Source organism: Lepidochelys kempii, chromosome 3 (genome assembly GCF_965140265.1).
Source record: "Lepidochelys kempii isolate rLepKem1 chromosome 3, rLepKem1.hap2, whole genome shotgun sequence".
Classification (NCBI taxonomy): Eukaryota; Metazoa; Chordata; order Testudines; family Cheloniidae; genus Lepidochelys; species Lepidochelys kempii.
The window spans coordinates 103,218,345-103,234,367 of record NC_133258.1 but is presented as its reverse complement, the minus strand read 5'-3'; the positions used below and the strand labels follow the sequence as shown (position 1 = coordinate 103,234,367).

Genomic DNA, 16,023 nt, shown 5'->3' with positions numbered 1-16,023 from the left:
TTTCCCCTAAATGTCTTGTTAACACTTTGCAAACGCCTGATAAAACATGCTGTGATTCACTGGGAATTTCTAGATTTTTTTTTTTGTCAGTTTTTAGATATGATACTGTAAGTAGAGAATGTAAATGCTTATTCTTAGCACCAGCTTCTACAACAGATGTTTGAGAATTGGTAGCATTGTAATTGCACACAGTAACGTGTTGTTTGTACTTCCATAGATAGAATTAAAATAACAGACTGTGTATCTTGTCAAAGTAGCTTTATTCACACTTCTATGGTTAACGTCTTGTCAGCCTTTCTGTTATCAACTCTGGTTTTCAGAATTTCATCATTATAATAGGATCTGTCACTTAAATGGTTGTGGAAACTTGATATGGGCTAAAACTTGTTGATTTGGGATATAGTATCTTGTCTAGGAACCAGTGTTTGCTTTTTAAAATGGCCTTGGTTTTTTTTAAACTGCGTTTAATCTCTCCTTGCACTGCCCCCCACCAATTTCATAAGTTAATACCATAGTGACATCTTTACCTTTGTTTCCTATCAAATTAGTCTTGCATTACAATAAACTTCATTTTTTCATGGTAGGAAATAAAAGAAAATGATATTAAAGGGACTCCAATAAATCATCTAGAGGTACATCCGAATGGAAGACGTTTATTAATCCATGCCAAAGACAGTGTTCTGAGAATTATGGATCTCAGAATGTAAGTAGGTTTTTGTAGTCAATGCATAGATTTCTGTGTCTCAAGTTGACTCATTGTGATAGTAAAATGTTTTAAAATTATTAAATAGATACTTAAAAGAGGAAGGATGGTCCAATAGTTACAGTGCTAGACTGGGACTTTGGACACCTCAATACAAATCCTTGCTCTGCCACAGGCTTCCTTTGTGACATTGGACATATCCTGTAAGTTAGAATTTCCAAAAGTGCCTAAGTCCCATTTACAAAAATGATTTAGCCACTTACCCTATGTCATTGACTTTTCAATGTCACTCAGGAAGTCCAACCTCGTACAGAAAGTCTGCAGCAGATCAGGGATTTTAATCCAGATCTCCCAAATCCCTTTAAAAAAATTATTTAGTTACTTAGCTTGGTTCATTGACTTTCAGTGGGACTTAGGAGCCTGAGTCACTTAGGCACCTTTGGAAATTTTACTCTTTGGGTATGTCTACATTTTAAAACGCTACAGCAGTGCCACTGTAACGCTTCAGCGTAGACACTACCTGCACCTACACCTACATTCTCCCATTGGCGTGGCAATCCATCTCCCCAAGAGGTGATAGGGAGGTTGACAGAAGAATTCTTCTATCAACCTAACACTGTCTACACTGTGATTTGTCATACCCTGAATGATGTAGCTATACCAACGTAAGTGCCTTAGGGCTAGTCTACACTAGAATTGCAACAGCGGCGCAGCTGTACCAATGTAGCTGTGCTGCTGTAGCGCTACTAGTGCAGATGATCTATGCCGAAGGGAGAGAGCTTCTCACGCCGACATAATGCTGTCCACACCAGCACTTAAGTCAGTGTAACATACGTCACTTGGGGCGGGGAGGGGGGGGCTTTTTCACACCCCTGAGCGATTTAAGTTATACAGAAGTAAGCGCTAGTGGGTACAAGCCCTTAGTCTCTCTGTTCCTCAGTTCCCCTTCAGTAAAATGGGGCTAATAGCACTTCACTCCCTCACAAGGTAAATACATTCAAGATTGTGAGGTGCTCGGATACTATGGTCACAGGGGCCACACAAGTACATGCGATGGATGGGTGGAGAGACATTCAAATATAATCTGTAATTGTTATTTTCCCCTTTATTATTAATATATTTAAACTATTAGTATAAAAATAAAGAACTTAAACTACGAAAAGCAAAACCGCCCTAAGTGAATATACCGCTAAGGCTAAAACTTAAATCCAGAAAAACAAGGGAATGTAGTGTTAAAGCATAAAATCTGTGCTGATGTTTTGTTCTTAATTTCCCTCTTCTCCCTCCCCCTCCCAAACACAGACACTCAAAGTTTCCCCAGTGTTTTAAGAAAAGATGCTTGGGGGAAAATACCTTCCAAACACTGACAGCACAAGGAAGTATCTGAGGTCTAGGGACATTTTTTCAGAATATACATTTATTTATAATGTAGTTCTCTCCCCATATCACTCTGTTTAAATTTCTTTGACCCTGTCATGTTTTGGGCTATCAAAAGACTTAGCTCTTTTACAGCACTTTTCCTCTTGCCAGAAGGGAGAGGATCCTTGGAATGGTCTTGATGGAGAGGCCAAAGCTCAGAACCTCGGTGCAGTGTGGTTGCTTTTCATTGAACCGTCCACAGAATCTGTGTGTGGAGTCATTGTAATGGGCCCTTTGAGGGTCATATGAATGTAGGGGGATCCTACAGAGGTGTAGAGCCAGTATTATAGTTCCTATACTACAACCCTTCCTGCTACTGGCATGGCAGTGTGTTTGGGGGGGAAGAGGAAAGTGGGCATTGCTAAGGTTTCCCCACATACTCCTGGAGCCACTAGCAGCCAAAGAACCTTACATTGGAAAACCACCCAGCCAAGACTTAGAAACAGCGGGTATGTACCATGTGCTGTAGTGGACCCCCCTGGAACTATTATTGTGTTCAGAATCTCTACTCTGACTAAAAAGTTTCTAGTTATTGTGACTGAAGCAAACTTCAGAAATGTGAGCTGAGTGTCACCAATATGAAGTTGTCTGTGTGAGTCTGCAGAGAGCATGAAATAGTAGCTCTGAGAGGTTTGAACTGCTCTGTTAATCTCCATGAGGTGTTAATTCGGATTCCCAGCAATTATACTTTTAAATGTCAACACTGTTAACCATTTGAATCCTCACGTAAGAAAGGAGAGAGAGAGGGGATCACAGATCTGGACAATTTGCTGTGAGTGACACCTAAAGCTAAAACAAAGCTCTTAATCTTACCCCCAAGTTCCCCCCACCACTACTTTGATCACTAGACATCCCCACCATTCTGCATGTCATTCAGGTCTGAAATGTGGGCATCCTCTTTGACTTGGACCTCTCTCTCTAGGTCCTCACGTCTATATGTCTCAATCTTGCCAACTTTTTCTGCTTAACATCTCTAAGATACAGCCTGTGTCATCAGTCTATGCAGTTAAGACTCTCATCATCTCATGTCTCAAGTACTGCTGCAACATCCTTCTCTCTGGCCTTCATGAGTGCATTCTTGCCCTGCTCATGTCCATTCAGAATGGTGCAGCAAAGCTAATTTTCCTAGCCTGTTGCTTTGACCAAGTCACCCTTCTCTTTCCTAGCCTCGTCACAGGCTAGGAAAATTACTCCCCTTCTCGAGTGTATCAAACATAAACTATTTGTCTTCACTTGCAAGACCTATCCAGGCCTACCTGTCAACTTTCATTCACTATGAAGATGTCTGCTTCTGACTCCAGTTGACCATGATGCCAGTCTCCATCGCTCACTTGTTAAGTTCTCAATCAAGCATCTTTGTGCTTTCTCTCATGTGCCCCTCATGTGTGAGAAGCTCCCCATAAACATCTTCAAAGCTATTTCATTATCCTCCTTAAAATTCTCCGTTTCCATAATGCCTACAAAAAAGCTATTCCACAATGATCCCATCTCTGCAACAGTGACTGATCTGGTTACCAACACACATTGTAGAATGCATAGTGGTACTCAAAGCACATTGTCCTTGTAAATGTACCGCAAACAGCACATAGCTCATAGCTTCAGCAAAACGAGTAGTCCTTGTTTATAAATGTCCTGCTAGGAATTGTGTGGTGCTTGCTGCACTCAAAGCTCCAGGCCCAGAGAACAGTCCAGCACAGGATGCTACTGTGGCTGACTGTTAAAATGCTCTTTCAAAGATTCCCTCAACTGCATAGCCCCACACTAGCTCTTGTAATGGCCCAGGTGTCTGGCTGTTCACAGTCAGCAAACAGCCGCTCTACCTTTGTCCACCGTGGTGATTGCTTTTCAACCTTTTCACCATCACAGATATTATGCAGGACACCACAGAGAGCTGTAGCCATTGAGATATTTTTCTCACTGAGATCCAATCATATGAGTAAATACCACATCATCTTTTCACATTCAGCTGTCATTCTGCACCAGGTGAGCTGGGTGTTGTCTTTCCTTGGTGCTGTCAAGGTGGCCAGTGTGTGACTTCATGAGCAAGGTGTTTGGTGGGTCCCCCTGTGTCACTAATGGCATTTCAGCATTGCCAGTGGTAATCTGCTGGTTGGGAAAGAAAGTCCCTGCTTGCAGCTTTCTGAATAGTCCTGTGTTTTTGAAGGTGTAAGCGTCATGTACCTTCCCTGACCAGCTCACGTTGATATTGGTGAAGCATCCCTGGTGATCTTTCTGTTGATATGCTCTGTAGCAAAATAGGAGTGTGCATGCCATCTGTCTTCCTACCACAGCTTGGAAACCCCATTGCTACAGATCCATCCGCTACATCTTGCACAGTCCTCCACTGCAGGAGACCATTAATGGCCCTGCATACTTGCATGATGACTCCCACTGTGGATTGTCCAACTCCAAAATGATTACCCTCTGACTGGCCGCAGTTTGGTGTTGCAGTCTTCTAAAATGTGATCACCACTTGCTTTTCAACTGTCAGCGCAGCTCTCATTCTGGTTTCCATGCAATGGAGGGCTGGGGCAAGATTGGCACACAGATCCAGGAATGTGGCCTTTTGCATTCTGAAGCTCTGCAGCCACTACTCGTCGTCCCAAACCTGCCTATGTTGCAGTCTCACCCATCAGTGCTCGTTTCTTGGGGCCGGAAACGGTGCTCCACTGTCAGCTGCTGCTCCATGAATGCCATCAACAACCTCGACTTGGTTCTCACTGTGTCCCATAGCAATCTGTCCTAGAAGAAACTGTCATGTCCCCCGTTGTTGTGGTACTTTCTGCGGGTCTGCAAATACCAGAGGATCACATGTTCTGTATTTGCAACATTCATGGGAATAGTGTAGAGCTCTGTGCTTTAGTCAGAGGTGGCAGACACTGAAAAGTGCCACCTGGATTTGTGGGACTTTTTAAAAAAAGTTGTGATAATTTATGGACTATGGATGGCATTATGGAATGGAGAAAGGTACATGCTGGGAACTTGACCTCTAGCTCCCAAAGATCCCTGAGTGAGTAATTTCTACCCCATAACACATTGCAAAAATGTCCCAAAAGGCATTGGACCAGACAGCACTGTGTAGCACACTGGGATACCTACCTGCAGGAGACCATACGTTGCATCAACACAGGCACTCCTGCTGAGTATGTGCAGTGCCGACGCAAGTAGCCAAGTATGCATGTGCCAAAGCAATATACAAACTTTGGTGACTGTGTGCCAATATAACTTGAATCGAGCAAAGTTTGTTTTGTAGGCATGGCCTTCTATTATAATCTCCTTGGGACAGGGACCGGCTTTTGGTTCTTTGTTCTTACAGCTCCTAGCACAATTGGGTCCTGGTCCATGACTAGGATTCCTAGGTGCTATGGTGATACAATTTTTTTTTAAAAAAAATCTAATTTTGGTGCCATACATGGATGATGTTTCGGAGTACCACCTCTTTCCCACCCCTCCCCCAGTCAAGAAGGAGCCAAGTCCAAGGAATCCAGCAAATCCCCTGGGCATATTTAAGCCTCACTGAGGCGAGGAGGAGCTGAGCTCAGAGAGCTGCACAATTATATTTTGAATATCTACACATACTACTGTAAGGGGCACCTCATTTTGGCAGTTTACATGGGTGGAGTGTATTTTGTTGGCAGAGGTGGGAAAAGTACCACCACTTTTTTTTTTCCAGTCCAACCCCCTTGGCCCAGCAAACAATCAGCCCAGAATTAAAGAAATGCAAAGACAACTTTTGTACCCACTGTCCAGATCTGGTATTCCTTTGCCATTTCCAAAGGTATGGGCTTAAGTAGGTAAGTGCACTGATGCCTACTTTAGATACAAGATATTGAGCTAGTATTGTTTATTCAGCAGAAAATTCATATGTGAGGTATGGGAGATTTTGTCTGTTATGAAAGCAATTGCCACACTTAGACTATTCTTTATTTTTAGCTTGGCTACAAAGAAATACATAGGTGCCACAAACTATAGAGAGAAGATTCACAGTACCTTAACACCATGTGGGACATTTCTTTTTTCTGGAAGTGAAGATGGTATAGCATATGTTTGGAATCCAGAAACAGGTAACCAATCAATTATTTTACAATATTAGGCCAGGTTGTTAAGCTCTCTGGAAGAGCCTTCTTTTTAAAAAAACAAAAACAAAACTTTTTCTTTTTCATTTAATAACATTGGTGCAAAATAAAAATTTAGGCTGATGTCCTTAAGTCTGTAAATGTAAGGTCCACCTTTTATATCAGTGTTATTAGTTATATGCTCTGAGTTAACAATTATATTCATATGGGAATAAATCTCAATCACAGGTAGTATTTCAGATTTCTAGTAGTAATTAAACATTTCTAATTTGGTCTTTTGTTCAGTTATCCTTTCCATATATGATACCAAAGTATTTGTGTATGCAGATTAAGACCCTGTTCCAAAGCCAACTGAAGTCAATGAGTGTCTTTCTGTTAACATCAGTGGCTTTGGATCAGGCTGTTAAGAGCTGTTTATTTTACTTGCACAGTTGACTGACTGAAGACCTCTAATAAGTGTATGATCAGTATACATAGCCACCTGGATGTAGGAGTACTAGGCTTCCTCATAAATTGCCCTCAAAATTGGATAATTCCCATATAACCACTAAAATACAAAAGGACCCTGCTGGACAAAGCGCAAGCAAAGCACAACTAAGAGCTAGAGAATTTGTTGTCTAAATTAACCTTATTGTACTGTGTATAGCAGAGAGGAAATTAAATGCAGTGGTTCATAACAAAAATTTGGTTTTGTTGCCTTTCTGCTTTGTTCTTTTATATCAGATAACAACCTAGATATTTAAAACATTAAACATTTAAAAACTGGTATTTAGGCAGGCAGGTCTGTTCTAAAGATTTTGTTTTTTTTTAAGGCATCTTCATCAACCAGGGTTCAAAACTACCTGCACATCATTGCACGACTTTCCCAGTGTCTATCAAAAATAGGTGGAATGTAGGAAGAGAGAATTTGTAGATAAAAGCACTGAGCCTAAAAAGACTTATGCATGTGTTTAACTTTATAGACTGGACAGGGTCAGGCCAGATGGCTACGAAAGAGTGGTCGAAGACACATTAGACACATTAGTTCCAGGTTAAGGAGGTCCCTTTTCCCTGGGTAAAATAACAGGGACTATTCCAGAACACTCAGAAACTTTCTAGAAAAAATTAAGGCAGGCAGGCTAATTAGGACACCTGTAGCCAATTGGGAAGCTGCTAGAATTAATTAAGGCTAATCAGGACACCTGGTTTAAAAAGGCTCTGACTCCAGTTAGTGAGGGGCGCGCAAGGAGCTGAGAGTGAGAGGGTGTGGTGCTGGAGGACTGAGGAGTACAAACGCTATCTGGCATCAGGAGGAAGGTCTTGTGGTGAGGATACAGAAGGTGTGGGAGGAGGCCATGGGAAGTAGCCCAGGGAGTTGTAGCTGTCACACAGGTGTTACACAAAACACTATAGACAGCTGTGATCCACAGGGCCCTGGGCTGGAACCTGGAGTAGAGGGCGGGCCTGAGTTCCCCCCATCCCCCCAACTCCCTATTGGGTACAGGAGGAGTTGACTTGGACTGTAGGTCCCACCAGAGGGGAAGGTCCCTGGCCTGTCCCCCGACCCACTAGGTGGACCAGCAGAGACCGTGGGGATTGTTCTCCTTCCTTTCCCCCATGCTGGCCAGTGATGAGGTTATCTGAGTGAATGGCGGATTTGAGCCCCTGAGGGCTACTGCAAATCTCTGAGGCAAGCAAAATCCTCCAATAAGCACAGGACCCACCAAGGTAGAGGAGGAACTTTGTCACAAGACATAAGATGTTCCATTGAGTTCAGGATCAGGGCCAAAACTTTTATGAAATAGTGGTGTGCAAAACTTCCGTTTCCATTGGTCAGTATGACTGAAGCCCATGACTAAGATAGCAAGTATTTTCCCAGAAAGATACAAACACATATTATGGTTATGTGCCATTTAATATTTGTTAAGTGGATAGTGCTTTCCAAGTTACAAACTAGTTTAAAATACAAAGGTTGAAGTCCTCTCTAAGGTTTTTGTAACATAAATATAATATAGAGAGATGAGTGGATATTATAAAAAGTTGCAACGTTATCACGTCAAATTTTTATGACAAATTAAGAACTCTATTTTTCCTTTTATAGGTGATCAAGTAGCCATGTATTCTGACCTCTCCTTCACATTTCCAGTTCGAGATGTTGCCTTTCATCCACATGAACACATGGTGTCATTTTGTGCCTTTGGTCAAAACCAGCCAATACTTGTATACATTTATGATTATAAAGGTACTGTAGAGCATTTCTTGATGCATAAGAATCTTGGTAGCTGTTTGTTTCACTTTTTAGAAGCGACTTGCAAAGGTTCTTTTTTAAAAACAAACAAACAAAACAGAACATCAAAACCTGCCGTGCAAGAATTGTGCTGAAATCTCTAAACCAGTTTAAGATCAGCACAGAAATAGCTTCCAATTTACCTTTCTGTCATGATTTTGCATGACTGAATTCCAGACTTGTCCTCACTTCTCTCTCCAGATCATACCCTCAGCAATCTATGTTGTGCTAGTGATATCATGTCAATCATTAGAACCATATTTCAGTCTTTGGCTGGATTATGGAGTCAGGCAAATTTACATTTTCGCAAAGTACACATAGTTTAATGAAAACCTTAATGTTTTATGCTTGATGGGATATAAAATAATTTTTAAAAGCTGTATACAAATGGTTTAATTGTTGAGGAAAATCTAGGCTCTCTTGGTCCTCTGTAGGCAAACTCACATCTGCAGTGGAATTCCATAGCAACTGAGTTATCATCAGGGATCCTAGAAATCTATTTGTTTTGGAAAAACATGGAATTTATGTTTTTACAGAGAATCTTTGAGATTTTACATTTTGTGGAGGGAAAAAAAATAACCAAAAAACCATATACAATAGAACCATGTTTATCCAAGCCTCCATTATCCAGCTCACTGTATTAAGCAAACTGGGGCTCTCAGCCCTGGGTGGTGGGGTTTGGGCAGCCAACCCCGGCAATGGGACCCCCTATTGTGGCTAGGGAAGCTAAAAGTTCAGTTTGCAGAAAAACATGGATTTTTGTGGGTTTTTATTGGAGAATTTTGGGATTTTTTATCACAGAAAATGAGATCCCCGGCTATCTCTAACATAGAGTTAATTGTAGACTTAATTAGTCTTTTAAACTGGTAGGTTTCTTGATTTTTAAATTTTGTTGGTTATTATTCAGTAGCATCACTCTTTTCTTTGTTGCGGATGTTGTTTCAGTTGTCATGTTTCATCTTAATGGCAGATATGACAAAGGTGTGTATATATAATATATTAAGAAGATATATGTATATATATTTACTTTTTTTCCTGTTTACATCTGCTGTAAAGTAATTGCATTTTGTGCTGATAAAGATGAATAGTTAATGCAAAATATTACATTTTCCATTTAGTTGCTGTCTTGATAATATAGAGTGAATAATTAAAACAAAAAAAGCAACACTCCTACTAACTTTATATTAAGGTTCAAATCCTCCGTCTACTGTACAGACATGATTTTATTGAACTAATTAAAGTGAAAGAATTAATGGTCAATATTAAATGCTAACTTTTAGTCTACTAATAAATCTATTCTGTTTAGCTGTTTAACTAGAGAACCACAGATAATTGTCTCTTTTATTAAAAACTGATTGTAGGCCTGACTCAGGAAAATACTTAAGCATATTCTCAAATCTGTCCCTGTTCAGGAGAGCATTTAAGCATGTGTGTTAGTATTTTCTTCAACAGGGATGCTTTCCTAAATTGGGGCCCATCACAGTTCTGGAAAGCACTCTGCAAAGAAACAAACTATTATTTCCTGCAAGTAATACATATTTATCATGTCAAATTAAAGCTGAGAACTAATTTGCAGTATGGCTACATAGATATTTGTTAATATGCATATAAATTATATTAATAAAAGTGAAGAAAATTAGCTATTTGAAATCACTAAACAAAATTACATTCTTGAATTAGACAGATTTCATAGCTGTTTAACTATGTACCTCCTGGAAATTCATTTTCTATTTAATGGAAAACATGGTTGAATCTTGAACAATCAAACAGGATCACACTGAGGTTATATTGATAGTTAAAGTCATCTGTTGTTTTAACAAAGTTACTGATCTTTTGTCATCAGTAAGCCATTTCATAGGTTGTGGTCTTTCGGGCATAATCTGTATGACATACCAAGGTACAATCCAGACTGAGTAGCCATGTCACCTCTGCTCTCGAACCTTGGGTGCCCTTTAAAATGCTTTGCTACTATAGCCTACAGTCTGCTCACAAAAAGCTTCCAGCATGCAAGTCACTCCCAGCTGTGTATGTGCTGCAGCCAGCCACACCTTTGCTCTTACCAGCCTTGATAATACTGCAGGGTGACCCAGCACATCCACAGTCTTCGAATTCCCCCTAGATATGTGTGTGTTCTGTACTTCCCAGCCCTCTCCTGGACAATACAGGTTTATATAAGATCTGTTATTGCTTTACTAGAAATAATATGCATGCACCTTGTTACCCCCAAATGGAGTCTCACAGATACTTCAGTGTAAACACACTGGATTAGATAAACAATGAAACAAGTTTATAAACTATAAAGAGAGATTTTAAGTGAATACAAGTAATGAGGGGCATAAAAGTCAGAAATGGTTACAGGGAAAATAAAGATGAAATGCAACTGGTGCCTAACTTAACAAGCTATGTTAAATTCAAAGCAGAGTTTTCTCATCACATGCACTAAGCAGTCTTACTGACCAAACTTCTTAGGTTAGGACAACTTTTCAAGTTCAATGGCTGCTTCCTTTGTCCTTTCTGGTGCAGTGAATTGAAGGACAGAGGGAGTGGAGGAATGTTTGTCCTTCCTTTTTATAGTGTTAGCCCCTCTCCTGAAAAACATTTCTAAGTGAGATTCAGGACACAGAGTCTATAGGGAAGGACATTCCCTGCTGCTTTTTCCTAACGTGTTGGAGCTTCTTTTGTTTCTCTTCCTGCTTGATGACTCTGTTTACTGCTTAAATGCAAATTAAGTAGCACATATTTCTTTGAGACAGACCTGTTTGCCAACCTCAGTTTGGAACATGTGTGAAGAACAGCATACAGTGGAATCGTATAACTTCACACACAATGCTGCCACAGACATTTTCCCAGAACAATAATGACCAGCAAATTATGAGTTTTCAGATAATACCTCACAAGGCAGATATTGAACAAAGATTATTACAATAATGTGTCGGGTGTGGACACGGGTACATTCTGACACAGTCTGCTACTAACTTTTTCTTCGTTTTTGGTTAAAAATATTTGCTTTGCTTTCAGAAGATGATTTTATTGCATTGGTGTTAAGGAGTTAATCATACAGTAATATTAATTTTAGTCACTAGTACCATTTTTTAGGATTTCCATAGTTTGACTTAGATCAGCTGGTTTAAAAATACCCTCTAATGTTTACAATGGGCAAATTTTAAATAAGGAATGCTGAAATCCTTTGTCTTCCTGATGCCACAATCTAGAAACTGTAAAAGCCAAGTGTGTGGTTAAAAGGCAGCTGGGCTCAACTTTTATCAAGATAATACCTGTTAACGCTGGTACCTGGCAGCTAGCCCATGTGATTGTCTAATTGGACCCTAATGGCCCTGCAATGGATATTGCCAAAAGCCTTTTCCCAAAACCTGAGGTTCCCAGCCCCTGAGCTGTTTTGCTGAATATCTCACTCTGCATGACTAGGCCTGCTCCTGTAGGATATCTCCTGTGCCTAAATGTGTTCAGTTGTCAACTTTAGATATTTTTCTCAAAGACAGTTCTCTAAATGAGCTCAGTGCTGCTGGGCTGGAAGAACCTCCGGGCAACCTTAGTAGAAGAAGCAGTGAGGCTACAGAGAGAAAGAAGTAGCAGCGTCTGGTAGCAGAAAGAAGTAACTGAAATACAAGCTCAGGGTCTTCAGTCCAAGTTACCCATCGGTACCACTTGGTGACTTCCTTGAGCACCTGCTGGACTGGACCCAGCAAGTTACTAACCTCAACTGAACTAGAAGCCTGCATTTTAATTTAGTCGTCATACTTCATCCTTTAGTTTGTGTTTCCAAATGTACTTGGTGTTTTCAATTTTACTTTTCCTTAATTGTATGGAAAATTGACCTTTTTAAAATAAAAATGGTCTGCAATAGAGCCCTTGTTTATCCAAACCCATTTCTGAAAACAGTCTTTTTCATGTATCTTGGTAGTTTCCTAGACATGAATTAATTACTGGTACATAATCTCTCCTTTATCTCAACCTGGGTTTATTTGAATAAATTTAATCCCCCTCTTTCCATTTGGAAAAACAGTATTCTTCCATATTGCTACTTGCAGTTACGTTAATCAGTTGTAATCTATTTTATTTGTGTAAAAATAAATAAGAATCGGAAGTTAGAAAATGTATGATTTGCTTGAATTCAATGCCAGTCACCTACTTTTTTGACTTGTGTAGGATAGACTTATTAAGGTAATATTTTACTAATATTTTTATCAAGGGAAAACTACTGCTGATTAAAGGTTGTGATGAATCAGCTCAGTGTTAGAGGATGGTGAATACTAACAGTGGGAGGAAATCAGACTTCTGTGTGGGGAGAGAAGAAAGAGGGAATTCTGGAATCAAGACATGAGAGAAGCTGCTCTTTTTGGAGATCCTTGAACAGGGATGATATGGCAGGAGGGAGATGGACCAGCAGAGAGAGGGAGAAGAGTGGCAGAAGGGAGTCAGACCTACAGAAGTGTACTCTGGAAAAGGAAGCACTGGGAAAGGGTGGCAGGAGGGAACCTGGCACATAAGGCCAAAGTCTTTTGCACTGTTAAGCATGGAACGAGGGGATTTTCTCTAAACTTTACATTTGGCTTTCTTGATAGCACCTTTATCATACATTTTGATAGAGATTCAGTGGAACCAGAGCAGGCACACGTGACAATTGTCAGCTGAATTCTTTGTGTTTTGGTCACTGAATACTAATACTGCACTATTCCTTATATTCCTAGACTAACTGAACTTAAATTGTAGATTCATCACATCCATACTATTGGCATGTTCAGAATACTGCACCTAACTTTTAAATTATTTTGCCGAGGGTTTTATATAATTTACTCTTTTCTTGTTCATATGTTGTATGCACTGATGCCCTGTATTTCTAGGGGGAGCTGGTAGTGACCCTTATATTTAGGGTCCTTAACACTTTCCATTGTTAAAGATTCCTATGATTCTTTTTTGAGACGCTCCTAACATCTCCATTGTTTGCAGAAGGACTTTGAAATTTGACAGGGAGAAAGCCCTCAGGCTAGAAAAGTTCCTTTTCTTTGTCCCATGAAATCCCATTTGGGTTTTGCTGAGTTACAAACTGTTTAAAGTTGTCAATTCCCTTTTCTTGCTTATGTTCCTCAAGAACTTTCACAGCATACCAAAATAACTGAACCTTAATTTTCTAAAGAACTAGGCCCACACTCTGGTAAAACAGCAGTAGCAGATTGGTAGTGGGAACACCAGGGAGCTGCCACCACAGCAGTAGAAATGGGGTGGTGAGAGACTCTGGCTGGGTGGGGTTACCTCCTTTGATTATCCCAGGGACCCAGCACATTGCCCTGGCAGCCTGTCCGCCTTTCTGGGAGTACCATGTTGGACAACAATTCCCACCACATTGGATGCAGGGAGTATTAGAGAGTGCTAAGTTGGGCCAGGCTTCTCTTGGACCCAGCTCATGGTGCCATCAGGTCATCAATGCTTCTCCCTTCCCGGAGAGAACAACCTATCCTTTTAACCGCTACTGTAATTAGACCTGTAGCTCAAGTGATAAGTCTGTCCAGTAGTGAAAGTTCAGGTTTCAGCCTTGATATTCTAGTGATATGTGATATAGGGTTTGTTACATAGTGAGACATAATGAGATTTAGTTTTATTATATTCCTTTAAAAATACAAAAACCCTAAATTACATACAAACAACCCTAAGATAAGTCATTTAGATTTCAAAGTCAACAGAGATTTATGCCCATGCAACTTTAGTATTGCGGCCTTGTTGTATGCATTATGATACAGTCTTTAATGGCAATAATCACATCCTATTCTTTGGCACAAGATCTCTGCCTCATTACATGGACATGGGGACAGAATTAAGGTTGCCTAGGCAATTGTAAAACTGGCCTTTCTTAACTCAACTATGTAACCTAAATAACTTTCTTTTAATGTAGGGTTTTTATATATAATTTATCTTTATCTTGTTCAGCAAAGTCTTAGAATTTAATATGACCTATGAACTCAGTGTGGTTTGTTTCACGGAACTATTAAGACTTGACTTAAAATGTTAATGTTGATTATTTCTGCAGTTGCACAGCAGGAGGCTGAAATAGTAAAAGATCTCAATGGGTCACTCGCATCAACAACATCCAGAGGGCCACAAATTCTTAGCAATTCTTCTCATATTTCTGCACAGAAAGATTCAACAATGTCTCCAGCAAATCAATTTGTCAGTGTTGCAAGAGTATCTATGAGAATGCAGAAAGTGAAGCAGAAACTTGACTCTGTTATGGTATGTCAAATTTATTTATATTTCCAAGAAAATTGTAAAGTCCTCTCATACAATGCCTATATTCTATATAGCACAAGCACATATTACAAAACATCTGTATATTGTTTGTAGGTCTATTCTCCTTTTGATAAATGAATATAACTCCCATTATTGTCAATGCACTTATTGTGCCTGTTCAGAGACTAGATCATGTAAATATAAGTTATTTTCGATATCTGTTTTTTACCACCCATCAGTGACCAGAGGTTCTTTTGGCAACACCCATTAGCATTAATGTGAATTACATACCTACATATCCTGACTGTTTTTAAGGGATCCATCTTCATCATATTTTTGCTTTTTAGAAGATAAAATTTGGTGGCATTCACAATTCAGCTAGTCATGTCTAAGATGTACAGCACCCCCTGAAAATTCTTTCCTCACCTCGGTAGTAATAATAATATTTCCACTTAAAGTATAGGCAAAAAATAGTCCTGTCTCTAAGTTACACAAGGAGTATTAATACTAATTAGAGGAAATTCTTGTGTGCTTGATATGTTTCAAGACACACAATACCTAACCTTGTATGGGATAACAGTGCCTTCAGATTTTAATCTAGTACTGTGCCTTGATACATATATATGACATAGTTCTACTCAACTATGGTTAATAAGAGATCAATAATTAAATCTGAAAAACAAAGTTTTACTGATAAATAAATATTTCTGATGTAATTGGAGGCAAAAAACCAAATTATACAGCCACCATACATCTCTGTGAAAAGCGAACAACATCCTTATATCAGAATCAAGAAAAGAACTTTGCAAGTCTTGAATGAACACACACAATTAAAATTTTTGGCATTGCTTAAAAATGACAAACGTTTATGTCTCTGGTAAGTTACATAGTTATGCTATATCTTTCAAGACAGTAAACTCACATGACTATAATACTAATTCAGAAATATTCATGCAATTACTAAATAGTTTTATGGAGGTTTCATTTTTTAATTAAAATGCATTTGTTGGTTTGACCTCACTAGTATTTAAATTTTAAAATAATTGCTTGTTATAGAAAATTTACTGTTATCTCACCTGCTTTTTCTTTTAGTAATCATTAAATTGAAGAAACTTGTTCAATTATATATTTGCACATAAGATCATGTTTACTTGAGTGATAGGTAGTTAGGAAACATCCAACCACAATTATTTTATCATTAAATTTCATTCTTTAAATCAATATAATTAAATGTGATTAGGTCCACGTGTATCCTGATAATCTAGTTTATCTATGCATTAAAGGCTAAATTTTTTACCATATGTCTGAATTGTATC

The 16,023-nt window shown here is 39.3% G+C and overlaps 1 protein-coding gene across 8 annotated transcripts in view; it reads left to right on the top strand.

Moving 5' to 3' along the window:
• The window catches only part of AHI1 (Abelson helper integration site 1), a 188,633-nt gene that overhangs the window by 57,060 nt on the left and 115,550 nt on the right, over positions 1-16,023 (top strand). For all 8 annotated transcript variants that reach the window (XM_073337381.1, XM_073337382.1, XM_073337383.1 and 5 more), the window contains 4 exons: positions 585-703; positions 6,056-6,186; positions 8,279-8,419; positions 14,508-14,710. In XM_073337381.1, coding sequence (XP_073193482.1) covers positions 585-703; positions 6,056-6,186; positions 8,279-8,419; positions 14,508-14,710 — 594 coding nt within the window. The remainder of the gene's footprint in view (positions 1-584; positions 704-6,055; positions 6,187-8,278; positions 8,420-14,507; positions 14,711-16,023) is intronic.